Here is a 16,157-nt window from a genome sequence, read left to right on the forward strand (position 1 = left end):
GAATTATTGCTACTTTAAACCATTACTTGCACCTAAGTGGTCCATGCAATATCATTTAGAACCAGATATTATATGATGTGGGTCTATACACTAGACATTGGCCTGAACTAAAATCCCACATCCAAATATCTGGGATCCTTGAGAAGGTTCAGATGCAAATTTGGAACCCATCACTGTGGTTCAAATACCAGGATTATACACAATACTGGACAGTACTCTAATAGCCAATGAACAACTATGAGGCTACAATTCACTTGAAGGACTCTGAGGACAGGACAAGCCATGAGAGTGCAGGCAGCAAACCCATTTGAGTGAATTCCCATTGTCTCAATTACCGAGAATTAGAGTACTTGCAAACACATGTAAGCAGGGTCACACAGACTGCCTGCCCATCTAGAATGAAGCCTCTGAACTATATTTAGTTTCATCCTACATATTAAAGTAGACGATTCCTCCCTCGTTTGCAACAACCCCTTGCCTCCTTCATTAAACTCTGCCCTTCTGGTACACTGAGGCCCTAATTCAGCAAGGTACTTAAGCACTTTTCTAACTTTAACCACACAATTAGTCCCACTGAAGTCAAGTTTCACGGAATTTAGTTTCCCTGGATTCACTCCAGGTTTACATTGGTGTAAAGAACTGCAAACAGAAATTAGCCCAAAGAAAATCATGGATCCACAGACCCCTTTCTGATTCAGTACAAAGCCCTTATTCACTGTCCAACCTGTACTCAGACTGCGCTACTGTGGAAAAGACAGTATGCATTCATGCAGTGAAATTCTATGCAATAAAAGACTATTATAATACCACTTACTAGGAGGGCAAAGATACAGTTGCACAGGCAACCTTTGCTTTAACATTTCCTGAACTTTTAGTGCTTCATTTTGCAAGCATAGCATTTTTCGAATGCTGTGTTTTAGATGGGATGATTTAGCAGCATTCAAAGAGGGAGTGAACTCCGTCAGGCATGGGAAATAATCTCAACTCTTCCATCAGTTTGGTGGCAGAATTTTAAAAAGGGGTTCCTGGAAGCCCCTGAGGGCACATGGCTGATTTGTAGTACAGGCTAACCCTAATCTCAGTCCTGGTAGTATTCTACCTGACACTTCCATTCACTAAAGGTGGGACTGAACAAAAACACAGGATCCAATCACCCACAGTCAACTCGGGGGGAAGTTCAGATCTGGCTCTCTTCTTTGTTTTCTCTCTGAAAGGCATTGAACTAGGACACATATGCCTACATGTACCCCTGAATTGTTGAGAAATTCACGGTGGATCCAAATTAGTGTCATGGCTCAGGCCCATCTTTAATTTAAATTATCCATCCCAGCCCTAACATTTTGTTACAAAAAATAATAAAATTCTATTTAGCAACAACAAACTTGGCACTTCTTTGACTCCTGTCTCCTGTACTGTGTGTTTTGAATAGTTCTCTTTTTCCATTCAAATATACTTGATTGACACTAACCTCTTTTGAAATGCAGATTATTTGGAACTTTCAGTCAGACCCAGACATTATTTTTGTTTGCCATTCACATGGAGTTTAACACATTTCCATATGCTGGTCAGGGAAGGAAGAAAAGGTCTAGGTTTAAGCTGTAGATTTTCAATACCAGTTAAATGGCAGTTCAATTTGTTTCAGATCATGTTCTAATTTTATTTTAAACAATTTATTTAAAGGCTGCAATTCATGAAGAAAATCATTTATGACAGTTATATTCAAAAGCTGTATGCAAATATGTTTATGACCATTAGAAGTCAGATTGCTGTTATTATGGCTAGCATAAACAAGATCTAGGCAACACTTTATTAGCTGTTATTTGTATGTAAAGAATTGCAAAAGCTTTAGCAAATGCAACTTATTGACAACATGTAGTGATGCCAAATCAGTGAGATTTATAAACCAACAAAATTTAGAACTGTGACTGTTTCCTACTGAAAGAAACAATTTTTAAAATCCAAAATATTTTTCTGCTCTGGCAAAGCAGAATTTTCAACCTTACTCTCATCCCATTTTTATTATGGAGTGACATTCTTAGCAGTTTCTCTCTAGATAGTCTTCTCCCTAGTAATGTCAAAGTTAGTTCTCCCCTATAAGCCCAATTTTTGACACATATCCCTTAGTAATAACAACTCCAGAGTTAAATCAAACGTCCTGAAATGTCACGTGTGTGATCTTGTGCTAAAGGAGAATTTTTTGGGACAATCTGAGGCAAATCAGGCAAGATATTTGGGGAGACAGTGTCTGGGGGGGGGATTTAAAAATAAGGTGTTTTTTGCATTTTGACATTGCTAACCTTATCTGATCTTCCAAAATCTCAACAACTAGCTTCAGTTAGAAACTATGAATGTGTTTTGTTCTGTTAGCCTCAACAGTGATTCGGGTTAGTTATGGGTAGAACTCCCTTTTTCCGGCCCCAGTCCTGAAAGTTGTTCTTCACAGGCAGACCCTCACCAACTTTAATTGGGCTTTATACAGATACATTGAACAATTTATGAGACTGGGGCTTCAGTGTATATATTGCTTTTCCCACCCTGTCCCCTGTTGAAGTGTTTGGTTTTGCATCAGGTAGAGGTCATCTGGTGCATGAAAATAAACAAGAGCATGTTTGTGGTCTCTCTCTCTCCTACAAAATGAATTTGAAATGAAATTAACCAGTTCTATCATATCCAAATACTGAATTGTATGTTGCATATACTGTATAAGACATTAAAGAACAAGAGGAGTTGCCTCTTCAACTAAAAGGACACAGTTTGATTCTAGCTCTTCCTTTTATGAAAAGTGCTCTACAATGAAATCCACCAAAAGGGTGAATTTACTATACCAGCACAGCTCCACAGAGTTAAGAACCATGAGAGCTGAACAATGCTAAGTCATGTCATGAGGAGAATGTCTGCTGAGAACTGATGTTGAGACACAATGAGATAAACTCTACTTTGGTGTAACACCATTGACTTCACTATTTCCGAATCAAGTCTTCTAAATGCTACCCAATGAACAAGCAATGCATGCCTACTTTGAACGGTCAGCAGTATTCTTTGAAATGTCAGTAGTCTGAGTTCCATCACCACACAAACTGTCCTGACTTTCTAGAGAGAGTGAGAAGATGAATGTGGAATGACTTTAACAGGAAATATCTGTGGTTTGACATGACATACATCAAGGATTATCAGGAATAGTTTGGGGGTAATAAAAATCAGCTAGGCCATTTTGTAGGCGACGGAGTATATAATCCACTTTTCTGTCAATGTAAATGATTTTGTGACTTCAATAAATGAGTATGACGCTATAGTCTGCCCCACTAAATTCATGTGACTTGTATACCACCCCTTTCCAGAGGGGTCTCTAGATTCCAGTTAGGGTCCAAATGTGCTCTAAGGCCTCCTCACAGGGTATGTCTACACTGGAATTAGACATCTGCAGCTGTCCCATGCCACCTGACTGGGGCTTGTGTGGCTCAGGATACGGGGCTGCTTAACTGCGATGTAGACATTCATGCTCGGCCTACAGACCGAGCTCTGGAACTCTCCCACCTCACAGGATCCTTGAGCCTAAGCTCCAGCAATGTCTACACTGCAATTAAACATCGCCTTAGCCCAAGCCCAAGTCAGCTGGAATGGGCCAGCTGCAGATTTTTTAATTGCAGTGTAGACATACCGAAAGAAGGTTTTATAATGCCTAACCAGGACAGGTGTTACAATGGAATAGACTGTAGAAAATACTGTAATATATAATATCCCAAACATTGTAATAACACTTGTAAACTGTCTCATTGTTTATGGACCATTATGCCATTATTGTAGAATGATGTAATAATTTATAACTGCACAATTAGGGATGAGAGATGTCCCACAGAAGTTTTCAATTTTTAAAGTATCTTTTAAAAAAATTCTAGCATAAGCCTAGATCTCAGAGGTGTGCATCCTGTTTAGTTTGCTTTTTGATTGATATTTTGGGGAAAGGATAAATAGAAAATCAGATTTTCAAACCATTTTTTTCTTGCCAAGTGATGGGCAATATTCACATGTATCTGTATGCGGATAGTAATATAGTCACAAAAAATTGAATGTATGCACAGCTCCAGAATACAAATCTCTTGTGAGCCAATAAAACATGTTTTTTTTCCCCCACAAAAAAAGAGAGAGAGAATATAAGGTCAGCAGCTCTTTCAATTTATAAGTAAACCACTCAAGGTTCACTAAATTCTCTTCAAAATTTCAAATATAAATAGACTGGTTTGTATTCAGGTATCTCAGATATATTTAATTGGTTCTATCATGCTTTGCACTGGCTCTCTATTCAAATTGTAGATTAATGTTGATAGTAATATCTTACTTTTATATAGAGCCTTTCATTCTGAAGGAGACCAAAGTGCTTAACTCCACACATTTAGCACCACTGAAATGCAGCCACCTCTGGGGTGAAGGGCACCAGAGAGCCAGAATGCTAAGACCATTAAAACATACTATCCAGCTTTTCAAACAGAATTGTTCTCCTCTCCCCCTCAGCACATCATCTTACTATTGCTTGAAGCCATTCTAAGGTTTATTGCAGAAACATAATACATTAACCTTAAATAATTCAACTTTTACAGTCTTTGACCAAGGGTTGTGCTTTCCTATGTAACTGATGTTGTAGCAATGAAACAGTGAAAACACAAAATGAATTATCCCAATAAAACAGTAACATAATGGTTTCACAGAATGATTTAAGTAAAATCAACAAGGAGACCTGAACATACATTTACTGTCACCACTGATCCCAACACTTACATGAGAGTTGTACTTGGAATGATTTTGGCCCAAAATGTTTTTAGTTTTTACCATGTTGTTTCCTCAGTCTCTAGTTATAACTGCTGGAAAAATTATTACATTTCATTTGGTAAAAGCCATTTAATAATGAGGGCAATTAATCACTGGAACAGCTTACCAAGGGAGGTTGTAAACTTATCATCACTTGGAGTCTTTAAATCAACACTGGATTTTTTTCTGAAAGATACACATAGTTCCATCCACAAGTTATTGGGCTCAAGAGTATTGACTTATGTTGCAGGGAAGGATAATTCCCTTATTTGATGCAATTATCTACCAATGTGCCCTGGAAGAACCATCTCTAGGAGTAAAAGTTGTTCAGCTGCTACGTCCTTGTCCTCTCTGCTGAAACTACCAACAACAGATTGCTAATAATGGTGAGTGGCTTTTTTTGCCACGTGTGGGCTCTGTTCACTGGGCACACTTAAAATGTTCATTCTAGTTTTAGAGATATTATCAATTTTGGAGGTATTCCTTATAGAATAATATTAAAATGACGACTGTTACTAGTCCTAGCACTGGAAATAACTTTTTAATTGCACCCATGCATTTCCTATAGGCCACCAACAAGCCATCAGATGGTGATCACTTTCAGTCACTACTGACTTGGATTAGATGCTGAACTGACAACATAGAAGTGAAAAGCTCTTATACTATTACCAGTCCTTTCAGCTGCTCATTTTACCCTCATGCTGTCTTCCAAGAAATGAAAGACATGCAATGTAATACTCCACAGACTGAATTTTTTGTGAGGAGGGGGGTTTAAACAATATTTACAGATCAGAACTCAGAAATGATGTAGGCTTGACCAGCGATAGTTCTTATTTTAAATCAACTGTTTGTTTTGCTGCTGCTGCTGACGACAATGATGGGTGGATGGATGGATTGGATTGATTGATTGGTGATGGTAGGTTTTGGTGGACAAACACTTTTGCTTTAAGTTTGTCAATCAACAGTGCTGCAAGGCAATGTATATTCTATATTCACAAAGGAATGAAACTACCAATGTGTCCCAGGGAAAATAATCATAGAATTATAGAAATGTATGACTGGAAGAGACCTTGCGAAGTCCTCAAGTCCAGCCCCTTGTGCTGAGGCAGGACCAAATAAACCTAGACCATCCTTGATAGGTGTTTGTCCAACCTGTTCTCAAAAACCTCCAGTGACGGTGATTCCGCAGCCTCCCTTGGAAGCCTGTTCCAGAGCTTAACCACCCTTCGAGTCAGAAAGATTTTCCTAATCTCTACCCTCAATGTCCCTCGCTGCAGACTAAGCCCGTTATTTTTTTGCGACCTACCTTGTGTGGATGTGGAGAATATTTAATTGGTTTAATTAAAGAACAAGAGGAGTTGCCTCTTCAACTAAAAGGACACAGTTTGATTCTAGCTCTTCCTTTTATGAAAAGTGCTCTACAATGAAATCCACCAAAAGGGTGAATTTACTATACCAGCACAGCTCTACAGAGTTAAGAACCATGAGAGCTGAACAATGCTGAGTCATGTCATGAGGAGAATGTCTGCTGAGAACTGATGTTGAGACACAATGAGATAAACTCTACTTTGGTGTAACACCATTGACTTCACTATTTCCGAATCCAGTCTTCTAAATGCTACCCAATGAACAAGCAATGCATGCCTACTTTGAACGGTCAGACTATTGACATTTCAAAGAATACTGCTGAGTTCCACCACCACACACACACCACACGTTAACATATTGGAAGGCTGTTGTCAGGTCACCCCCTTGAGCCTTCTTTTCTCAAGATTAAACATCCTCAATTTTTTAACCTTTTTTCAGAGGTCAGGTTTTCATAGAATCATAGAATATCAGGGTTGGAAGGGATCCCAGAAGGTCATCTAGTCCAACCCCCTGCTCAAAGCAGGACCAATTCCCAGTTAAATCATCCCAGCCAGGGCTTTGTCAAGCTTGACCTTAAAAACCTCTAAGGAAGGAGATTCTACCACCTCCCTAGGTAACGCATTCCAGTGTTTCACCACCCTCTTAGTGAAAAAGTTTTTCCTAATATCCAATCTAAACCTCCCCCACTGCAACTTGAGACCATTACTCCTCGTTCTGTCATCTGCTACCATTGAGAACAGTCTAGAGCCATCCTCTTTGGAACCCCCTTTCAGGTAGTTGAAAGCAGCTATCAAATCCCCCCTCATTCTTCTCTTCTGCAGGCTAAACAATCCCAGCTCCCTCAGCCTCTCCTCATAACTCATGTGTTCCAGTCCCCTAATCATTTTTGTTGCCCTTCGCTGGACTCTCTCCAATTTATCCACATCCTTCTTGAAGTGTGGGGCCCAAAACTGGACACAGTACTCCAGATGAGGCCTCACCAATGTCGAATAGAGGGGAACGATCACGTCCTTTGATCTGCTCGCTATGCCCCTACTTATACATCCCAAAATGCCATTGGCCTTCTTGGCAACAAGGGCACACTGCTGACTCATATCCAGCTTCTCGTTCACTGTCACCCCTAGGTCCTTTTCCGCAGAACTGCTGCCTAGCCATTCGGTCCCTAGTCTGTAGCTGTGCATTGGGTTCTTCCATCCTAAGTGCAGGACCCTGCACTTATCCTTATTGAACCTCATCAGATTTCTTTTGGCCCAATCCTCCAATTTGTCTAGGTCGTTCTGTATCCTATCCCTCCCCTCCAGCGTATCTACCACTCCTCCCAGTTTAGTATCATCCGCAAATTTTCTAAAACTTTTGTCATTTTTATTGCTCTCCTCTGGGCTCTGCCCACATCTTTCCTGAAGTGGTGTGCCCAGAATTGGACATGGTGCTCCACCTGTGGCCTCACCAGTGCCACGTAGCCTGAGACAGTTACCTCCTGTGTCTTACATACATATAACACTCCTGTTAATACAGTCCAGAATGATATTGGCCTTCTTAGCAACTCCATCACATTGTTGACCCATATTCAATTTGTGATCCACTATACCGCCCAGATCCTTTTCAACAGTACTACTACCTAGCCAGTTAATAACAGTGCATTGGATCCAAATGCAAAGATCTACAAAGGGTAAGCACTTGAATGAGCTTTTCAATTAAGGCAAAATGAAATTTCAGAAATAAATATCTATTTCCCCCCAAACTTATTTTGTGACAGATTCATTCATATTTTGCCCTACCTTTGCACCCCTCACAAGTCAGAGCATTATAGTGGTATCCAGATGCTTTGTCACCACAGACAACACATAGCTCTTCTCCTTTCACTCTTCCCGTGGAGTGGCCCAGTCTAGACTTCTTGGCTACAGGTATATCCGCTAGTTCTGTCTCTCTTGTGAAAAAGTTCTCACAGGGGATTCTCCTGAGTTCATACATTCCAGGGGAATACCATTCTTCAGGCTGCTGGGGGTAAAAGCCAAGGTTGGAATAATAAGGTGGTGATGAAATCTGAGGCTGAACTGGGGGGAACGGCATACTGCTGTACTGTGTATAAGCTGACACATCTGGTTCTTGCACTGGAGAACTCATTGCCTCTGTAAGAACACCTACATAATAATGCAGAAACAATATGCATTAGTACCATTAAACCACAGTCACTGGAACAGTTTCCATTCCTAAATATACCAGTCTCACATACTGGAAAAAAATTATTTATTAATCCTAGAGATTGTATTGACTAAACATAAAGAACTCTAAAATAGTCTTGATAATATTTATACTTCCCTCAGCATCCAGAGGCCCCAGTCACAGAACCCCCTATGCACTAGGTCTCTACAAATATACAGAAAGACGCTCTCAGTATAAATTAACATTCTCAGCTACTTTATTACAGGCAATGAAAATATTTTGCACTGCTATTTCCTTAGAAAATCTTGAAAGATTATTATTTCTACAGAGCTAAAAATGTACATAATGCTCTACAGACAATTAAGGGAAAGCAGTCCACATTACAAAGGAGCTCTCAATCTGGATTAGACACAAAAACACAGCAAAGAAATGTAAACAGAAGCCAAGGGAGCTATGGGAAGGAGGAAGGCTACAATAGTAAGATGGAGATACACATATCTTGTTCATTTCTGTTTTATTTGGAGTTAGTGTATCACAGCGTGAGGGAACACAGCTGGGAGAAAAGACAAAGGTGGGGTTTAGCAAGAGCTGGAAGGTTAACCAAAATAAATGAACCTTCAGGAGGGGTCTGAAGGGGAAGCGTGAGATTACACGACACAGAGGATCAGGGAGGATAATCCAAGCATAGAGAGTGATATGAGATACAGGAGTGGTTCCCAAACTGTGGGTTGTGGCCCAAAGGTGGAGCCATGGGTAGAGTTTTGTAAGGGCATGGCGGGGGGTGGGGGTTGTATTGTGAAGTGGACAGCAACAGAGTGGCGGCCAGCAATGGCTCCTGCCCAGGGCCAGATGTGCCCAGCGCACTGGCAGGTGGCAGAGGGCAAAGCGAAGCCGCTGGGCTATGGGCAGAGGGCAAGGAGAAGGGGCCGGCCCCCTGAGGTGGCAGCTCTCGGGACAGCTGGAGGATTTCTGGAGAGTTCGCAGCTGTTCCCACTCCGAGTCATTGCACCCTGTGATTCATGGCTGGCAGGCCCCCTGAAGTATCAGCCCCACAGCCTCCCCCAAGGAGAAGGGTTCAATGGTGCCGCTCTGTTTCCTCCTGGACAATGCCATGATCATGACCATTATAGGTAAGGCTAAGGTTTAGTCATGTGCATTTTTAGTAAAAATCATGGACAGGTCATGGGCAATAAACAAAAATTCACATCCCCGTGACCTGTCCATGACTTGTACTATATACCCCTGACTAAATCTTTGGTGTTCTGGGGGGCTCTAGGGGCATAGCTGCTGCTCTGGAAGGGGGACTCTGGGGCACCCGCTGGTGCTGAGGTGGGCTCCGGGGCGCCTGCTGGGGTGTCCACTGGTGCTGGGAGGGGGGCAGCACAGGATTAGCACTGCCGCTGCTAGCAGGGGACAGCCCCACAGACCCAGGACCACTGCCGCAGCTGCTCTGGCACGGCGGGGGACTGCCCTGCCAGCCCGGGACCACCACACCGCTGCTAGCGGGGGAGTCTGGGACTGCCACCACTGCTGGCAGGGGGGCAGCCCGGGACCACCACTGTTGGGGGGGTGTGCATCTGGCCCCAGGGCTGCCCGAGCTGCTCAGGTGGCCCTGGGGTCAATTGCACCTGCCGGTTGCAGAAGTCACAGAAGTACTGGAAAGTCATGGAATCCCTGACTTCCGTGACCTGCGTGACAAACTCGCAGTCTTAATTATAGGTAACGGCCAGGCCCAGCCCAAGTGCCTGCCTCTGTCCAGCACTGGCAGCTCCCAAACCCTTCCCTCGTTCATGGGCAGAGGGTGTCTGTGAGGTATCCCAGGATGCTGGATGGGTGACTGGGGCAGCTTTGCCAGGTGACAAGCTCAAGGTACTTAGTGAGCTGCTGAGGCGGAGGGTGTCAGCGGGGGCTGACTGTGGAACCTGCCTTGCCCCTTCGCCCTCTGATTGTTTCTGGTCCCTGCTGAGGTCAGGGGCTGCATGTGTCCCACAATGCCCCTCTTCCTGACGGACACGTGGCAGCCTGGGAAGGCCAGGCTGTGTGCTCGGCAGCCCCATCCCTGATTTACCATTTGATCAGCCTGAGGGAACAATGACTCACCTGCCTGGTGGGCAAGGCGGGAATGGACAGTATCATACTATATAGGCTGATAGCAGGGGGCATAATTTAAAGGTTCATCAACCCCGAAAACAGCTCGAGTCATGGCTCTACCCTGGCAATCCCCACCACCACCTTTACCCTCAGTGTCCTCTCTTGGAAAGTAGTGTGAAGTGTTACTAGTGGGCCACAGTGCCTATTTCAGTTGCACAGGTGGGCCACAGGGGAACAAGCCTGGGAACCCCTATGATAAAGTGCAGATTAAGGGCTAGCTTTGTACCCCTTTGGTGAAATGGCTATTGAAGACAAGGGAGTTTTTTTCCCAAATAAGGACTGCAGCATTAGCCTCTTAAGACAATAACAAATCATGGCACCAGCTAACCAAATGTGATAAGGAATTGAAGCAGTTACTGTAAAAGCAGCATACAACAATGAAGTCCTAGAGATAAATAGCACCAACAGAAGGCTCCCTTAGCCTTGTACTTTATGGACTTGTTAAAATTCTATTAGTCACTTTCAAAATGCAAACAAATTAAAATTAAATCTCACAGTTATAAATTATAACCAATTCAACAACACTCAATACTCCCTCTGTGATGTAGTTTAAATCTAAGAAACATATCAGTAAGTTGGACAGAGAAGAGGAAAGTGATTTACAAATTACAATAAACTTTCTGTTCAAGAAAGTCCATATCCTGGTGCTATTGAAGGGCATGGCAAAATTCACATTGACCCACGGGGAATTGGCTCTGTGAGAAGTAACTATATTTCCAGGAAGTTACTCAGTTCAGCTTTAGATAACTCCTGTTCTCTCTGTATTTAATGTTGAGTGGGCTTGGAGGAAAGCTTGAGATCTCAGTAAACACTGTTAAGTCTACTGTAACACAATGACAGGTGATAGCTCAGGTTTTGACATTTCTGCAGTAAGGCAACAAACATTCATCCATGAGGATTTGTAAGATTTAATCACAAGAGGCATTTTGTGCAATAAATTGTGTGCTTCAAGGTTCCAAACCTGTGAGATGCTGAATGCCCTCAACTCCCACTGAAGTCTATGGTGAGACAGATGAGAAACCCTGGAGATAAACTGTCATTGATGAACATTGCTAAGTATACTTTTTTAACTTGTACCGTATTTACAAATCAGAAGAAATTTAGTATTTTTTTCTGCTTTCCTTTTCCTTTTTGAGGGATAATCACCAGAAAAGAGGGTGTGGCTGGGAACTCTGAGGAGCACTTCTACCAGTACAAAAACAGTCCCTCTCTCCTCCACCCCACCCCATCAATTCAAAGGAGTCAAAAGGAAAGGAGAAGTACCAACAATAAAAGATAGGAACACCTGCAATGACAGCAAGACATTATTAGCTATGAAAGGGGTCCTTCTATTCTGTCACCCTTCAAGCAATACCAGAACCGTAACTTCCTGTTTTAACTAAACTCTCATTCCAGATGTCCCATGGCATCAGCTGTGCTACATCTTGCTCCCTTACCAGCGTACAGCACTGCAAAAGTTGATGCAAATCACTTTTCAGTATCTACTTGGGCTGTAGCCCATGAAAGTTTATGCTCAAATACATTTGTTAGTCTCTAAGGTGCCACAAGTACTTCTGTTCTTTTAACTTGCTTAGATGGTACACCATCAACATAGCATCCACTCGTGTATTGACGTGTACAGTTAGCAGAAGCAGAGATGCTGCCATAGCACAAGCAGACATAGGTATGTCTGGAAAGCTATGGGACAAAGCCAAAGGAGGACAATGGTGCTACATACCACTAATAATTATTTAAATTACAGTAGCACTTAGTGATCCCAGATACTATCAGGATATTAATACATAGTAAAAGATGATCCCTGCTCTAAAGAGCTTCCACTCTAAATAGACCAGACAAAGAGACAAGTACATTATCCCCTTCTTACCAGTGCGGAACCAAGGCAAAAACATTTTGTGACTTGCTGGAGGTCACACAAGAAGTATGTGGAAGAGCTAAAAATTGAATCAAGGTCTCCTAATTCTCAATCTCATGCTTTAACCATAAGACTATCGTTGATATCTGTCAGCAGCAGCACAGAAAAACATGGGCAAGATGTTGTGTTAACAATGAGTTGCTGTAGGCTGTATTGTTTTGCAGGAGACTCCAGTGTAAAACAAAGTTCTGGGTACTTGTGGGCACAGTATTAATAAATATTTGGCCTGTTTCTATTAATTATATTTTCAATTTATTGTGACTGTTACTTAGTAAGATTGTTCAAAATTATTTATGTAGAAAAACAAGAGTTACTTTAGTTTCCAACTATACAACCACTGCACAAATATTTAGTATCTGTTTTGTGGAAACAACTTTTAGTTATGGGCACATAACATGCCATTTGCTAATTTTTAATTATTTGGTTGATTGATTTACACAAATGGGAGTGGGAAGATCCCAGGACTAAAATAAAAAATACATTATTCATTTTTACTTTTATGTCATTTCCAAGAAATGCTACAGAAGCTTTAAACCACTTTCCTGATCTGCTCAGGGCTTTGAAATAATAGTAAGAGACTGCAGCACTCCTCCCAAAAAGAAAAACAAATCAATCCAGGGTTTTACAGTGGGTTCAGTACACAATACTGGGACAGAACTGTGGGAGTTTAGTTAGACCTGTGTAGATATGTACAAAACCCCTCATAGTTCCTAGAGCTGTATATTTGTTTCCGGAAGAAACCAAATACACACAAATCTCTCTATATTTGGCTAAACCTGAATAACCCATACATCTTTATTTCTCTTACCTAGCCTTCCCACAATAACACCACATTAAAAAAAATAATTAATTACGGCCAGTCCCTGCTCACTGAGGGGTAAAGGGTGGGAGGGAGAGAGAGACAGATCTTTATATCCACACTTTAAAGTGCTGGTAGGCACTCAGGATATGTCTACACTGCAATTAGACTCCCGCAGCTGGCCCATGCTGGCTGACTCAGGCTCGCAGGGCTTGAGCTAAGGGGCCGTTTAATTGTGATATAGACAGTCTGGCTCAGGCTGCAGCCCAAGCTCTGGGACCCTCCCACCCTGCAGAGTCTTAGAGCCCAGGATCCATCTGAGCCTAAATGTCTATACCACAATTAAACAGCCCCTTAGTCCAAGTCAGATGGCACAGGCTAGCAGCTTGTTTTTAACTGCAGTGTAGAGATACACTCAGATACTATAGTGATGGGGACCTGCCTTTGATTTTCAAGGAAACTTATCCTAGGTCTTGTCTACACAAGAAAGTTGCCCCAGTTCAATTTAAGGTGTAGTTTAAAACTGATTTTCCCAACCTGAATTTTTGGGATTATCAGTTTGTGAAAATTATCAGGATTTTGATTTTATTTGGGGGGGGGGGGGGGAGGTTCTACTTTCAGAAAGGGGAAGATGTCAAAAATCTCCAAAACTCTCATGGGAAAGGTAAACCATTCCCATCCAGTTCTATACACAAGGCCTTCTTGAAGAGGCTTACTAGAACAATTAGCTTCTTATAATAAAACTAATTTGATTTTATCTTGCTGACTGGAATGTGCATATGATTTTATTAATGTATTAATGGAGAGTATAGATCAGATTCTGACATTACTTACACTACTGTAAAGCAAGATTTCAGAGTAGCGGCCGTTTTAGTCTGTTTCCGCAAAAAGAAAAGGAATACTTGTGGCACCTTAGTTGTTCTAAGCTCACAGCTACAGCTACACTTCATCGGATGCATGTAGTGGAAAATACAGTGGGGAGATTTTATATACACAGACAGCATGAAACAATGGGTGTTACCATACACACTGTAATGTATACCTTCAAATCAGCGGCACTGCTATGGGTACCCGCATGGTCCCCACAGTATGGCAACATTTTTATGGCTGACTTAGAACAAAGCTTCCTCAGTTCTCGTCCCCTAATGCCCCTACTCTACTTGCGCTACATTGATGACATCTTCATCATCTGGACCCATGGAAAAGAAGCCCTTGAGGAATTCCACCATGATTTCAACAATTTCCATCCCACCATCAACCTCAGCCTGGACCAGTCCACACAAGAGATCCACTTCCTGGACACTACAGTGCTAATAAGCGATGGTCACATAAACACCCCCTATATTGGAAACCTACTGACCGCTATGCCTACCTACATGCCTCCAGCTTTCACCCAGACCACACGACATGATCCATTGTCTACAGCCAAGCTTTACGACACAACCGCATTTGCTTCAATCCCTCAGACAGAGATAAACACCTACAAGATCTCTATCAAGCATTCTTACAACTACAATACCCACCTGCTGAAGTGAAGAAACAGATTGATAGAGCCAGAAGAGTACCCAGAAGTTACCTACTACAGGACAGGCCCAACAAAGAAAATAACAGAACGCCACTAGCCATCACCTTCAGCCCCCAACTAAAACCTCTCCAAAGCATCAACCTCTCCAACGCACCTCTACAACCTATCCTGAAGGATGACCCATCACTCTCACAGATCTTGGGAGACAGGCCAGTCCTTGCTTACAGACAGCCCCCCAACCTGAAGCAAATACTCACCAGCAACCACACACCACACAACAGAACCACTAACCTAGGAACCTATCCTTGCAACAAAGCCCGTTGCCAATTGTGCCCACATATTTATTCAGGGGACACCATCATAGGGCCTAATCATATCAGCCACACTATCAGAGGCTCGTTCACCTGCACATCTACCAATGTGATATATGCCATCGTGTGCCAGCAATGCCCCTCTGCCATGTACATTGGCCAAACTGGACACTCTCTATGTAAAAGAATAAATGGACACAAATCAGACATCAAGAATTAACACATTAAAAAACCAGTCGGAGAACACTACAATCTCTTTGGTCACTCAATTACAGACCTAAAAGTGTCAATTCTTCAACAAAAAACTTCAAAAACAGACTCCAACGAGAGACTGCTGAATTAGAATTAATTTCCAAACTGGATACAATTAACTTAGGCTTTAATAAAGACTGGGAGTGGATGTGTCATTACACAAAGTAAAACTATTTCCCAATGTTTATTCCCCCCCCCCTTACTGTTCCTCACACGTTCTTGTCAACTGCTGGAAATGGCCCATCTTGATTATCACTACTAAAGGTTCTCTCCCCGCCTTCCTGCTGGTAATAGCTCACCTTACCTGATCACTCTTGTTACAGTGTGTATGGTAACACACATTGTTTCAAGGATCACTCTTGTTACAGTGTGTATGGTAACACCCATTGTTTCATGTTTTCTGTGTGTATAAAATCTCCCCACTGTATTTTCCACTACATGCATCCGATGAAGTGAGGTGTAGCTCACAAAAGCTTATGCTCAAATAAATTTGTTAGTCTCTAAGGTGCCACAAGTCCTCCTTTTCTTTTTGTAAAGCAAGAGTGACTCTGCTGACAGCAATGGAGTTACAGCAGTGTAAATCAGTGTAAGTGGGATCAGAAGCAGACCCATTGTCTCTAGTAATATATTATATTCATATGTTCTTACTGTTCCATTACACTTTTCATATCAGAAACACACATGTAATCATTTTTGATATATGATAATTGAAATAAATACTAATAGGTCTGAAAAAATTGGGGGTTATGTTTTGCAAAAGAAATTGTAATTAGAACATTTCACAAAATGTCTCAAATTTTACTAATGTTTTCAGAGTGAAATTTTATTTCTTGAATCTGGCCATCAGTTTGTGAATACTTTCCCATTATGTAT

The 16,157-nt window shown here is 41.9% G+C and overlaps 1 protein-coding gene across 5 annotated transcripts in view; it reads right to left on the reverse strand.

The window, feature by feature from the left end:
* Positions 1-16,157, reverse strand: part of NR1H4 (nuclear receptor subfamily 1 group H member 4) — a 66,098-nt gene that overhangs the window by 32,708 nt on the left and 17,233 nt on the right. For 3 of the 5 annotated variants that reach the window (XM_084617028.1, XM_084617027.1, XM_084617029.1), the window contains one exon: positions 7,950-8,312. The exons of 1 other annotated variant lie outside the window; for it this stretch is intronic. In XM_084617028.1, coding sequence (XP_084473154.1) covers positions 7,950-8,312 — 363 coding nt within the window. The remainder of the gene's footprint in view (positions 1-7,949; positions 8,313-16,157) is intronic. One more of the 5 variants, XM_084617030.1, reaches the window with a different exon arrangement.

Source organism: Lepidochelys olivacea (assembly GCF_965140295.1).
Source record: "Lepidochelys olivacea isolate rLepOli2 genome assembly, chromosome: 1".
Taxonomy (NCBI): Eukaryota; Metazoa; Chordata; order Testudines; family Cheloniidae; genus Lepidochelys; species Lepidochelys olivacea.